The 14,473-nt window shown below is 44.0% G+C and overlaps 1 protein-coding gene across 1 annotated transcript in view; it reads left to right on the plus strand.

The window, feature by feature from the left end:
- Positions 1-14,473, plus strand: part of PPL (periplakin) — a gene marked incomplete at its 5' end in the record, with an annotated part of 71,691 nt that overhangs the window by 24,153 nt on the left and 33,065 nt on the right. Inside the window, 2 exons of the mRNA XM_083372708.1 lie at positions 11,281-11,380; positions 12,651-12,805. Coding sequence (XP_083228834.1) covers positions 11,281-11,380; positions 12,651-12,805 — 255 coding nt within the window. The remainder of the gene's footprint in view (positions 1-11,280; positions 11,381-12,650; positions 12,806-14,473) is intronic.

A 14,473-nucleotide genomic window follows, 5' to 3' on the forward strand; every position in this document is an offset into this window, starting at 1 on the left:
ATCATCATCATATCCTACATGATGGATATGTAGGTCCTACATAGGTCCAACAGGCCTCTCTGGAAAATAAAACTAGAGTAGAGGTTGGCTTTGCAAATAGTTTTCAGATTGCTCTTGAATTGAGCTCCTTCCTTCCTACTTGGCAAAAAAAGATATAAAAACAAGAATAGACAAAACTAGAAGAACTAACTAGAAACTAGAAGAACTAACTGGGATTATTACAAGTTGGCCTCCTGGCAATTATGTATCTTACACTTGGCAATGCTGACTCTGGCTGCCATGTTGTGCTGGTGCTCACACTGCTGCCGGTCACAATTTCAGTTGGATTGCCTCTGCTTGGTTTATCTACTCAATTCATCTGAATGAGGTTACGGTGAAAGGCAATTTAACAAAAGAAAGAACATTAGTTACAATATTTATCTGATGGTTGCTGGCAGGAAAACAGAGGTCTGTTTTGGAGAGTGCTTCGTATTTTTAATGTGTGTAAACAATGATGCATTTGGGAGGAACAGATTAGACTCAGAACATGGAAATGCCAAAATTAAAATGACCTACTTGCCAGGAGATGGTGAGTGTACACAAGCATGCACGCACATGCACACGCACACACATGCACACAAACTAACTCTAGTGAGGACAGTAATTTTTGTCAAAGGTGTGCAGGAGTCTGAGATACCTAATGAAACATCTGGCATTGTGAGTGGGAAGGAAGGAAGGAAGGAAGGAAGGAAGGAAGGAAGGAAGGAAGGAAGGAAGGAAGAAAAAATGAAAGGAGGAGGGAAGGAAGGAACAAAGAAAGGATTAAAGAGAAAGGAGTATGGAAGGAGGGAGGAAAAAGGAAGGAAGGAAAAATGAAAGAAGGGAGGGAAGAAGGAAGGAAGGAAGGAAAAATGAAAGAAGGAGGGAGGAAGGGAAGGAAGGATTAAAGAGAAGGGAGTATGGAAGGAGGGAGGAAAAAAGGAAAATGAAAGAGGGAGGGAGGGAGGAAGGGAGGAAGGGAAGGGAAGGGAGGGAGGGAGGCGGCTGCGGAAAGGAGGAAGGGAAGGAAGAAGGAAGCTCAGTTCTGAATTATTCTTTCCTGCCTTTATTAAACATTACACAACTCATCACGCCTGTTTGATCGGACTGTCCTGATTCCCACATAGGGAAAACGTTTGCGCAACACTTCCGCCATCACCCATGGATTGAAAACACAATAACCAAACCAAAAACAAACCAAGTCAAGGTGTGGCAGCATATTGTACGAATTAGACACCTCTGTCAAGGCTTTATGTGATGTTGTTTGTTTTGACTTAGCATACTAAATGAACATGCCTGGCTCTGCTAGCCCTACTTTACGTTTTAGCATTGCACAAACGCCACTAAGATATCCCTGGCACGTAGAGGGAGAAATCCCGCACAGAGAAGTCTTTTTCAATGTTCTTTTCTTCACAAATCCCATTTTCCTTTTTTTTCTCTCCATGGGAAATGGACCAAAAGGAAACTAAAGGAGGGTGCAGGGAGTGACGAATAAGAGACAGGCTGGATGTACTGGATCCCAACACACGGAACCCAAAACAAGCCAGCTGTGTTTGCATAACAAGTTGCGTTAATACAGGTATAGGATGGCTAGTTTTCAGCAGTTTCCTTTGGGGACCGAATCTCAGGGATTGCATAATAAAAACTGCATCTGGAACCGCCCGTCTTCTCTCATTCATTTCTTAAATAAACGAAAGTAGCAGTGGGTGAAAGCTCCGAGTGGAGTCACTGGTTTTCCCCATGCTTAAAGATCTCCACTTTGGAAGGCAGAGTGCTTGTTCTGAGCTGGGCAGGAGAGGAGGAAGAGCAAATTGAGGAGAGGTTGTTTAACAGAACACAAGTACAGCTGTCCTCGACATACAGAAGCTCATTTAGTGAGCATTCAAAGTTACAACGGCACCGGGAAAACTGTCTTATGACCGTTTTTCACACTTATGACTGTTGTAGCAACCCTCCAATGGACAGTGATCAAAATTCAGATGCTTGACAACTGACTCATATTTATGACGGTCGCAGTGCCCCCGGGATCAAGTGATCCCATTTTGCAACCTTCTGACAAGCAAAGTCAATGGGGGAAGCCAGATTCAATTAACAGCCGTGTTGCTGTTAATTAATTAACAGCTGCAGTGATTCACTTAACACCTGGGTCAAGAAAGGTCGTAAAAGAGGGCAAAATTCACTAGGCAACTGTCTCACTTAGCCACAGAAACTTTGGGCTCAGTTGTGGTGGAAAGTCGAGGACTAGCTGTAACAGAATTGGAAGGGACCTTGGAGGTCTTCTAGTCCAACCCTCTGCTCAAGCAGGAGACCCTATACCATGCTGGTTGGCTGGCCTGCTTGATATAGAAACCATGTACCTTTCTCTCCAAATTTTATTTGCACAAGAAAACCCTGAAATGTTACCCCAGAAGTGTGAAATTCCATGATACAGCAGGAGAACATTCCAACTTGCATGAGAATGCAGGTCTGTAGATTCATGGAATGATAGAGCTGGAAGGGAGCTTGGAGGTCTTCTAGTCCAGAGGTCCCCAACCTTTTGGGCACCAGGGACCGATTCCATGGAGAGAGGTTTTTCCACGGACCGGAGGGTGCATGGTTTTGTGTGCTGCCTGCACCCCAAGAATGGGGCTTTGCTTGTTTGTGCCAACCGGTTGCTGGCATGCTGTGGCATGCTGTGGCCCGATACTGGTCCATGGACCAGGAGTTGGGGACCCCTGTTCTAGTCCCAAAGATGTTTTTTCACAAGGCAACTGGACTTTCTTTTTTCTCTTTGAAGACGTTTCATTTCGCTTCTCAAGAATTTATATATTCAGGAAATATAAATAAGAGCTTTGGTGGAGCAGTGGGCTAATGCCTCCTTAAGTAACACCAGCTGCCTGCAATTAGTGCAGGTTCGAGTCCCACCAGGCTCAAGGTTGACTCAGCCTTCCATCCTTCCGAGGTAGGTAAAATGAGGACCCAGATTGTTGGGGGCAATTAAGCTGACTTTGTAATAATGCCGCTTGGGGTGTATGTGAAAGCCCTAACAAGCAGGCATATACATAGGATGAAGGCTACTGCTAAGCTTGTAAACCGCCCTGAGTCTTCGGAGAAGGGCGCGATATAAATGGAATTTTTTAAAAAATCCTTCCATTCCCCACCATCCAGTTAGAGCTGAAGAAGCTTCTCGGATGAGAAGTGAAACATCTTCAAAGAGAAACAAGAAAGTCCAGTTGCCTCTTGAAAAAAGCACTTTGGAGCCAACCATGACCTGGATGATGGAGAATCTCCACAGAGGTCTTCTAGTCCAACCCGCAGTCCAAGGCAGGAGACTTTATACCATCGTGGATAAATGGCTGTCCAGTCTCTTCTTAAAAGCCTCCATTAATGGAGCACGCACAACTTCTGGAGGCAAGCCATTTCACTGATTCATTGTTCTCACTGTCAGGAAATTTCTCCTTAATTCTAGGTTGCTTCTCTCCTTGATTAGTTTCCATCCATTGCTTCTTGTCCTGCCCTCAGGTGCTTTGGAAAATAGGTCGAGTCCTACTCTCTTCCTCAAATATTGGAAGGCAGTTATGATGCCACCTCTAGCCTTTCTCTTTGTTAGGCTAGATATAACTAGTTCCCTTAAGCATTCCTCACGCTATTTATCCTGCAGACCCAAAATCATCTTAGTTGCTCTTCTCTGCAACTGCTTTAGTTGCTGTCCTCTCCCTATTGAAGTCATAAGAACAGAACAGAATAGAATAGAATAGAATAGAATAGAATAGAATAGAATAGAATAGAACAGAATAGAACAGAATAGAACAGAACAGAAATAGAACAGAACAGAATATAGAATAGAATAGAATAGAAGAGAAGAGAAGAGAAGAGAAGAGAAGAGAAGAGAAGAGAAGAGAAGAGAAGAGAAGAGAAGAGAAGAGAGAATAGACTTTAGAGGTCTTCTAGTCCAGCCCCCTGCTGGACCATCTCAGACAAGTGACTGTCTAGCCTTTTCTTAAAAACCTCCTGTGATGGAGCGCCCACAGTTTCTGGTGGCAAGCTGTTCCACTGGTTGATTGTCTTCACTTTCAGGAAGTTTCTCCTTAATTCCAGATTGCTTCTCTCTTTGGTCAGTTTCCAGCTATTGTTTCTCGTCATCAGCTTACAACCACAGTTGTGACCTGAATTTCCATTGCTAAGCAAGGTGTCTGTTATGAGTGTGTTGCACAACCTTGAGGATGCTGAGATGGTTGTAAGCACGAGGACCGATTGTAAGTCACGTTTTTCAGTACTGTCATTTTGAACAGCTGCTCAACAAGTGGTTCTATGTTGAGGACTGCCTGTAGTCCTAGTCATGGTAGCTCATTCCAAATAAATCAAATGGATTGGCCTTGACACAAAAGGAACTCTCCGGTTTATTTGAAGTGGCGAGAGATGAATCGGATTTGATTCAGGACCCGTGACATGGAATGCACACAGTCCATTTTAAAGGAAACCAGTCTTACAGCCTGCCTTGGTCTTGTGGGAAGTGTGGAATTGGGCATACAAAAGATGGCACCCATCGCACAATGTTCGTCTCCATTGCATAAATCCATCTGGCATGTGGTACTTTTCAGCAACGCTTTGGAGCATTTTGTTCTTCGGCCTTCTGCCTCTTCGGTCCTGGTGGCATTATTTCACTGATCTGGCAAGGTCTGAAAAGCAAGCTATGAATGGGGATTGTCTCTTCAACAATGCTCTTCATTTGCTGCTGATCCAGAAGGATTGACAGGGACAGTGGGTTTTTCTCAATGAAACAGGCCTGCAGTGTGTGATGCCAGGCCTTTTAGCTCAGCCAACCAGAAGGAGGCTGGAGCAGATGGAGAATCCTGTGGGGAACACAATCAGAATACTGAATAACAGAGTTGAAAGGTACCTTGGAGGTCTTCTAGTCCAACCTCCTACCTGAGCAGCAGACCCTATCCCATTTTGGACAAATGGCGGTCCAGTCTCTTCTTAAAAGCCTTCAATGATGGAGCACCCATAACTTCTGAAGGAAAGCCGTTCCACTGATTAATAGTTCTCACTGTCAGGAAATTTCTCTTTAGTTTTAGGTTGGATCGCTTATTGATAAGCTTTGATCCGTAACTTCTTGTGTTGTCCTCAAGTGCATTGAAAAATAGGTTGTCCCCCCTTTTCTTTGTGCATTGAAAAGTAGGTTGTCCCCGTCTTCTTTGTGTCAGCATCTCAAATATAGGAAGACTGCTATCATGTCACTCCGAGTTCTTCTTTTCATCAGATTGGACATATCCAGTTCCTGTAATGTTCACTTGCATATAGTAGTGGAAAAAAAATTGTATTCATTCATTTCTGTAGTCCATCTTTCCTTTCCCATCCACGTTTGCCACACTCTGGTAGAAAGGATCAAGTTTATTTATTTTATGTATTTATTTTATTAAATTTATATACCGCCCTATTCCCGTAGGACTCAGGGCAGTTTACAGGGAAGGTTAAAAACAAACATACAAAAATTAAAATCAGATTAAAAATTAATTAAATCAAGTCCCCAAAATTTAAACTAAAACCCAATAAAATTAAAACCCCTCAGCTTGGGCCAGACAGCTCGAAGAGCCAAGTTTTCAGGTCCCGGCGAAATGAGCGAAGGTCGGGGGCAGTCCTAAGTTCCATGGGGAGTTGGTTCCATAGGGCCGGCGCGCCCACAGAGAACGCTCTTCCCCTAGGAATAACCCCCTGGCATTCCTTAACTGGCGGTATCCTGAGAAGGCCCTCCCTGTGGGGGCGCACAGGACGAAGGGAGCTTGATGCTGGCAGCAGGTGTTCCCTCAGATAAGTTGACGTTCTCCAGAAGGGCTTTTTAAATTGTTGTCATGGTTCATCACACAGGCAGCCATATGTTTAAATTTGGCATTTTTATCCCTCTCTAGAGTCCTTCCCAAGGATCTGGGATAGGCAGCTGTGGATGTTTGATGGTGTTATAGGTATCCTCACAGGATGTAAGCTGTTCCAAGTAAAGCTGCCTTTTGCAATTTACCTGTGGAGATTTTATCAATGCCAGTGGTGCTGAAGTGGTGCTCCAGTTGTTTTGGATTGTTATTATTAGTTTCATCTGTGTTTTTATTAAAGCTTTGGGTCATAGCTGCTGAAAATCAAATAACCCAAGAGTTGGGGTGCCCATATTGCTTAATATCTCCAGAAGAGGTTGACCGTTGTCAGCTCCGTGCTCAGATCAGCAACTCATGTAGAGAGCAATTTGCATTTTCATACTCTTTGAACCTTTGGAACGTAAGAACGAAAGGGAGGGAGGATGTATCCCAGCTCTAGAAAAATGGGGCTGGAATTCCCTAAGAAAATCCAGAAAGAAGAGCCAGACTGCAGATGGAGGAATCAGGGGTACAAATAGGAGCTGAGGGCGATTAACTGATCCTCAGATGGGAAAAGAGAGAGGCATGTCTTGAGTTACATAAGGCATGAAGGAAGACAAGGGTTGATTTTCCCCTTCCTGTAAGGCTATCTGTCTGTCAGAGAAAATGTCACGGTTGGATCCCAGCTAACGAGAATGCGGGAGACAAAGTTATCTACAGCTGCCTACAAGCTCCTTTGCTATCAGTGAAATGATCTGCAAATTTGTAAAAAACACCATTAAAAAAAAGCTAAAGAGATCTCTGCCTAAATATCCTTAGGGATGTATTGGCTCTCGTGGGGCTATGTCTGAGCTGCCATCCTTCGCTGGCTACTATACTTCACTAGTAATGGCAGAAAGTGAAGAAGAACTAAAGAGCCTCTTGTTGCGGGTGAAGAAGGAGAGTGCAAAAGTTGGGTTGAAACTTAACATTTGTCAGGACCCACCCCAAACCATGTCTTAGGAAGACAAAACTCTTGGAGCCAAATCTTAGTCCAAAAGGAATCTTTACTATGACATGCTTGGTTGTAGGAGGCGAGACAGGACTTAATATTTCCATGATGTAAACCCTTATAAAGAGTTCCCGGTTTAACCCCCCTTAATCCCCATTTGGTCAGTCCCCCATCCTTCCTCTCGTATCATCCATCTCGTGGGAAAAAGGAAGTTAGGACCCTTTTGTTTATTGCTGTCTACCGTGACAAAAACCAGATGCTAGCCCCCCCTTTTGTTTCCCCAGTTCAAAAGGCTTCTCCTTTCCTTTGAAATGCCTATTGCCGGTTCAATACACATCTATCCTCTTCTCTTCCGGAGATTCTGACAACATTAAGAAAACTAAGATCATGGCATCCGGCCCTCTCAATTCCTGGCAAATAGATGGGGAAGAAATGGAGGTAGTGACAGATTTTATTTTCCTGGGCTCCAAGATCACTGCAGATGGGGATTGCAGCCAAGAAATTAAAAGACGCTTGCTCCTGGGGAGGAAAGCCATGGCAAATCTAGACAGCACACTAAAAAGCAGAGACATCACCCTGTCAACAAAAGTGCATATAGTCAAGGCTTCCCAGTTGCAATGTATGGCAGTGAAAGTTAGACCATAAGAAAGGCTGAGCGCCAAAGAATTGAGGCCTTTGAACTACGGTGCTGGAGAAGACTCCTGCGAGTCCCTTGGACTGCAAGGCGATCAAACCGGTTAGTCCTAGAGGAGATCAACCCTGACTGCTCTTTAGAAGGCCAGATCCTGAAGCTGAAACTCAAATACTTTGGCCACCTAATGAGAAGGAAGGACTCACTGGAGAAGAGCCTGATGCTGGGAAAGATTGAGGGCAAGAGAAGAAAGGGACGACAGAGAATGAGGTGGCTGGATGGAGTCACTGAAGCAGGAGGCATGAGCTTAAATGGACTCCAGAAGATGGTAGAGGACAGGAAGGCCTGGAGGAATGTTGTCCATGGGGTCGCGATGGGTCGGACACGACTTCGCAGCTAACAACAACATACTTCACTAGATGCCAATCTGTCATAAGCTATGGGGGGAGGCCCCAACGGTGCTTTTTCAGGAGGCGACTGGACTTTCTTGTTTTTCTATGAACGCATTTCTCTTCTCACCCAAGAAGCTTCTTCAGCTCTGACTGGATGGTGGGGAATGAAAGGATTTAGCTATCCACTCCCCGCCATGCAGTTAGAGCTGAGGAAGCTTCTTGGATGAGAAACGAAACATCTTCAAAGAAAAACAAGAAAGTCCAGTTGTCTCCTGAAAAAGCACCTTATGGACAACTGGACAACATCTATGGGGGGAGGGAGTGATGGGAAGATGGGGGAGACCAAAAGCGATCTTTGTGCCATCTAAGAACTAACCACGTATGACCCTCCTCACCTGGTTTGGAATCAGCTATGGTGGTATACGATGGATCCAGTCAAAGGTGAAGGGACTACATTAACTTTCCTCCACTTTGAATGCAACAGTAACATTTTAGTAGCTTGCGTTGTCCTTGGGCATCACTTTGACCCAAAACTTCCCCTCCCTCAGTCAAAGCTAGGATGGCTTCTGACTAAGAGTGGTTGTCCCTGTTTTACTGCCTTCCTAGCCAAAGATACGTAACTTGTAAAGGAGAATATTTGTAGCTCAGGGTTGAAATGAGGGGTCCTTGGTGCCCTCTGAGCTTGGTTGATTTCTTGCAGATGTTTCATTACCCAAACTAGGTAATGTGCTAGAAGAGAGGGGTGGTTTGTAGAGAGGAGGAGGAGGAGGAGGAGGAGGAGGAGGAGGAGGAGGAGGAGGAGGAGGAGGAGGAGGAGGAGGACGACGACTATGGGATCATTGGTGCTCTCTGAGCTTGGTTGTTTTCTTGCAGACGTTTCATTACCCAAACTAGGTAACGTCATCGGTGCTAGTGGTGGAAGTGTGCCTGCAGACCACTTTTTCCTATTTGCATGCTTTCTGGAGCATTTGACATCCATATGTGGTACTAATAAAGGAGGATATTTGTAGCTCAGGGTTGAAATGAGGGGTCCTTGGTGCTCTCTGAGCTTGGTTGTTTTCTTGCAGACGTTTCATTACCCAAACTAGGTAACGTCATCGGTGCTAGTCAATGAAAGGTCTGTAAGAAAACAACCAAGGTCAGAGGGCACCAAGGACCCCTCCTGCGTAACTCTTGCTAACTGATGGAGCAGCATCGAGGTAGACAGGTTCTAAGCAGACATTAGTTTCTCTCTCCGGTCCCAAGTAGGACAACTGCCACAACTTGCTCGGTTGCAGAACACCCACTGAACTTGCTCAACACTTCCAACTTTGCCCAGAGCTGTGCAGAGAGAGACGTCCTTGCCAAACCTTCCCATTTCTGGAAGCTTCCTGGTATCTTTAGCAGCAGCCTGACACGAAGAATAGAGGAGAAAAACACTTTCAATTAGCCAGCATCTCAAGTCAGACCACGTTTCATTTGTGTAATTGATTGAAGATCCAGGAAAGGCCAGATAGAAAAGGACTTGGCAGCCTTACTCTGGAAATCTGCTTTTCTCCCAAGGTCAAAGCAAAGTTTCCCAAACAAGAATGTGTTGCGGTTCGGGCAATAGGCGAGTTGCAAAACCATTTTGTAAACTGAAAGGAGACCTACAGCAAAAGCAATTCTAAAATGGTTGTTTTTTTCTCAGTGAATGAACCACAACTGTTGCCGTTTCATAAGCTAGCTAGGTGAACTGGGGACAGAAAAAAACCACCCGTAACCTTTTTCTGATATTCAGTCCTTAAAATATTTATTCATTTATTTATTTTATTTTATTTTATTTGTATACCGCCCTTCTCCCGAAGGACTCAGGTCGGTGAACAGGGCAATAAATACCAAAATACAAAAATTAAAAACAGATTAAACCATAGTGCCCAAATACAATAATTAAATTACTTAAAAACAATAATTAAAACCCAAACCCATCAGACCAGGCCGGCTTGTTCAAACAAATAGATTTTAGATCACGTCGGAAGGAGCGAAGGTCGGGAGCCATCCGGAGCTCAACCGGTAAACGGTTCCACAGGTCAGGCGCACCCACAGAGAAGGCCCTCCCCCTGGGGGGTCACCAGTCGGCATTCTCTGACCGGTGGCACCCTGAGGAGGCCCTCTCTGTGGGAGCGCACTGAGCGGAGGGAAGTTGATGCCGGCCACAGGTGCTCCCTAAGGTACTCCGGACCCATGCCATGTAGGGCTTTGTAGGTCATTACCAGCACCTTGAATCTCATCCGGAAGGCAACTGGGAGCCAATGCAGCTCACGGAGCAGAGGTGTAACATGGGAGTATCAGGAGACCCCCAACACAACTCGCGCGGCTGCATTCTGCACCAGTTGGAGCCTCCGAGTGGTCCTCAAGGGCAGCCCCATGTAGAGAGCGTTGCAGTAGTCTAACCGAGAGGGCCGTTATTGAGGGCCATTCAAAACATTTTGAGAAATTCTTCTGTCCCTTAAACGTCTGTGGAAAGAAGACACTTGACAGAAGCCTTTCGTGGACTTTTTGCGGGAGGTTGGCGGTGGGGGAGAGAGAGAAATCAAATTCTGACATATGAATTTGATCCTTGTTAAAATTTAAAAAAAGGGAAAAAAAGCTTTGGGGGGGGGGAACGTGGATGCTATACAGGGAGTCCTTGACCACAGTTGGGCCCAGTATTTCCAAGGCTAAGCAAGACAGTTTTTCAGTGAATTTTGCCCCATTCTACAACTTTTCTTGCCACGGTTGTTAAGCGAATCGCTGCAGTTGTTAAGTTAGTAACCCGGTCGTTAAGTGAATCTGGCTTCCCCTCCCATTGACTTTGCTTGTCAGAAGGTCGCAAAAGGGGGAATCACGTGACTCCATGAGACACTGCGACCGTCATAAATATGAGTCAGTTGCCAAGTGACCAAATCACGTGACCACGGGGATGGTGCAACGGTCATAAGTGTGAAAAATGGTCATAAAGTCACTTTTTGCAGTGCCGTTTTAATTTCAAAGGGTCACTAAACGAAGCCCGAGGACTACCTGCATTGCGGTGTTAGACTAAAAGCTGAATGTGTCTTTCGTATCCTCGGAGGAAGACGTTGGAAGTCATTCTTTGCATATGTTTCTTCTTTTCTTTTTATGTATCTTTCTGCACCTTCATCTATCTCTTCCTTTCCTCTTTGTCTTAATCTTTATCTTTCTTTTTCCGGATTGTCAGTTTGTGTTGGTTTTTAGGTGTTCGTTTTGTACAATGTAATAAAATTATTATGAAAGACACCTGACATGGATTATGGTGGAGGACAGTTTAATTTTTTTTAAAAAAAGTCTCTGATTTCTACAGCCAGATCTGGGTCTAGTTACATGGAACCGTGCTTCCCTCCCTTTGGCACACACTTGAAACGACAATAACAACAGCAACAACTCTCTTGCTTTCTCCTTTCCCAGCATTTCCACCAAGGAGCTGTCAGAACTGATCGAAAAGTTGCAGAAAAATGCTGACCGAGTGGAAAAGAACATTGTGGAAACGGACTCAAAAATGCAAAGTGTAAGTTGCGGCTGTGCCCTGGGTTGTGAGTTGCTGAATTGTTAATTAGATTTCTTTAGAACGAGCATGTTCGGATTTGAGTCAGCTGGAACTGTCTTAACTCTGAAAATTGTCAGTTTTTGTACACGGCAGATCTGTGTCTGTTTATGCCACCTGGCACTTCTGTTCTTTCATTTTCTATTTTATTCTTCTGTTCTTTTCCTCATGGATGTCAAGATCAATCCTAATCTCCATTTTTTTAGGTTAAATGGAAGATGCAAGTCCTCCTTCTGCCATTTGGTCCATTGCATCCATCAATAAAATTTGCTTTTCTGCTACTACTGTGATGTCTTGCATGATGTGTTCTAAATGTTAGTCTATATCTCCTTCCTTCCTTCCTTCCTTCCTTCCTTCCTTCCTTCCTTCCTTCCTTCCTTCCTTCCTTCCTTCCTCCTTCCTTCCTCCCTTCCTTTCTTTCTTCCTCCTTCCTTCCTTCTTTCTTTCTTTCTTTCTTCCTTCCTTCCTTCCTTCCTTCCTTCCTTCCTTCCTTCCTTCCTTCCTTCCTTCCTTCCTTCCCTCCTATACCTCTGTCCTTTCTATCTGTAAATATTCATTTAAAACAGAACATAAAGAATTAAATGTTCTAAATGTTAGTCTATATCTCCTTCCATCCTTCCTCCCTCCTTCCTTCTTCCTTCCTCCTTTCTTTCTGCCTTCCTCCCTCCTTCCTTCTTCCTTTCTCCTTCTTTCCCCTTCCTTCCTTCCTTCCTTCCTTCCTTCCTTCCTTCCTTCCTTCCTTCCTTCCTTCCTTCCTTTACCTGTCCTTTCTATCTGTAAATATTCATTTAAAACAGAACATAAAGAATTAAAAAGCCGCAAATGTTTAGTGATGCAACTCTTATAAAAATGCCAGGTGTCCCTTTTGAACGTAGCAACTCTTGTATTAGGAGAGCTTCTCTTTCAAAGATTCTGGCTTATATTCTGCTTTAAAAAAAATTCTCACATTAAGGACAAGAGAATAGAATCACATTGGATTTCTAAAAGGTTTCCAGCAACTATTTGGATCATGTCAGTTTGGGAACTGGGAGGAAAGTGCAGGGGATAATTTTATTCAATTTTAAATGTTATGCTTTGAGATTGTCAATTGAGGACTACCTGTAGTTAAAAAAATATTCTGAAAATATTAAACGCTGTCTTTGAGTCAAATTGAGCACACGATAATGCTAGGAGATTGCAAAAACATGCTTTAATGAGGCTTTATTCTCACTGCAACTAACTTGTTGGTTTCTAGGACCTGCACAAGATTAAGGCTGGGCAGCCCACACAATACCAGGAGCTCACTGCTGATAAATTGATTGAATCTGACAAACTCCTTTATGTTCTGGATGGAGACGCTGCCATCGCTCGCCACATGAAGCACCCCCAGGGGGACATGATCACGGAGGAGTAAGTCTGGGGTGATAGCACCAAAGCCATGCTGACCTAGAGACCTGTGTTACTTTTTGTCATGTGGTTCTGGGGTCTTCTCCAGTTTCAAAAGAAGGCATGAGGACAACACCTGTTTTTTAGCTTTTTTTGAAGAAATATTTAATTCGGAGTGCACATTGGTGTTATTCTCAGATTCAAGTATTTTTATTCGTTTATCAAAATATAAAATACAGAAAGAAAAAAGAAAGAAGAAAATAATGGGAAAATAGGAGTTGGAGGGGACCTTGGAGGTCTTCTAGTCCAGCCCCCTGCTCAAGCAGGAGAACCTATACCATCTCAGGCAAGTGACTGTCCAGTCTCTTTTTAAAAACTTCCAGCGATGGAGCGCCCACAATTTCTGGTGGCAAGCTGTTCCACTGGTTGATTGTCCTCACTGACAGGAAATGTCTCCTTAATTCCAGGTTGCTTCTCTCCTTGACCAGTTTCCAACCATTATTTCTCGTCCTTCCCTCTGGTGTTCTGGTGAACAACCTGGCCCCCTCTTCCTTGTGGCAGCCCCTCAGCTACTGGAACACAGCTATCATGTCACCCCTGTTTCTTCTTTTCTTTAGACTGGCCAACCCCAAGTTCCACAGCCGTTCTTCGTATGTTTTGGTCTCCAGGCCTTTGATCATCTTAGTTGCTCTTCTCTGAATTTTTTCCAGTCTCTCAACATCTTTTTTGTGATATGGTAATATATACCAGCCACTTCTCTAACAACAAACCTACTTAATCAGCAAAACCCAAAATCAAAGTTTCATTTTCCCCCCACCTCACTTGGTATTATTTATTTATTTATTTATTTATTTATTTATTTATTTATTTATTTATTTATTTTATTACATTTATATACCGCCCTTTCCCGAAGGACTCAGGGCGGTTTACAGGGTGATTAAAAAACCAAGATACAAAAGTTAAAAACAAATTTTAAAAAATTATATTTGTCCCTGCATAAATAAAACCCCAGTTAAAATTAAGATTAATCCTCAGCCTGGGCCAGAGAGCTCAAAGAGCCAGGTCTTCAGGTCCTGGCAGAATGAACGGAGGTCGGGGGCAGTCCTCAACTCCACTGGCAGCTGGTTCCAAAGGGCAGGTGCCCCCACTGAGAAGGCCCTATCCCTGGGTGTCGTCCGCCGGCAATCTTTTACCGGCGGCACCCTGAGAAGACCCTCCCTGTGGGAGCGCACTGGACGAAGGGAGCTTGATGCTGGCAGCAGGTATTCCCTCAGATATCCCGGACCCAAGCCATTTAGGGCTTTATAGGTCATCACCAATTATCTAGATCGATACTATAGCCGAAATTTTTGCTCCAAATTAGCATTGTGATCTTTTACTTGTTCTTCTAGCATGTCTTGCTCTAATAAATATTGATATATCTTTTTTATCGTTTTATCTTCTGTTCCTAGAATTTTATCTAATTCTGTGCGTTCTAATTTTATCCCGGGTTCTTTTTTATCTTTTCTGTATCGTGATTGTATTTGCAGATATGCCCACCATTCCAGCTCTATGCCGTCTTCTAATAATTTTTTCCTTGTTTTTGACCTATAGATACAAAAGGGAAACTGCATGCTACCCCTGCGGATTCAGATACAGGAAAACATCCGTAGGAAATTGGTTATTCTCCTAGCTTGCCAGCAGCTTCTCTGA

Source organism: Vipera ursinii, assembly GCF_947247035.1.
Source record: "Vipera ursinii genome assembly, chromosome: 13".
NCBI lineage: Eukaryota > Metazoa > Chordata > Lepidosauria > Squamata > Viperidae > Vipera > Vipera ursinii.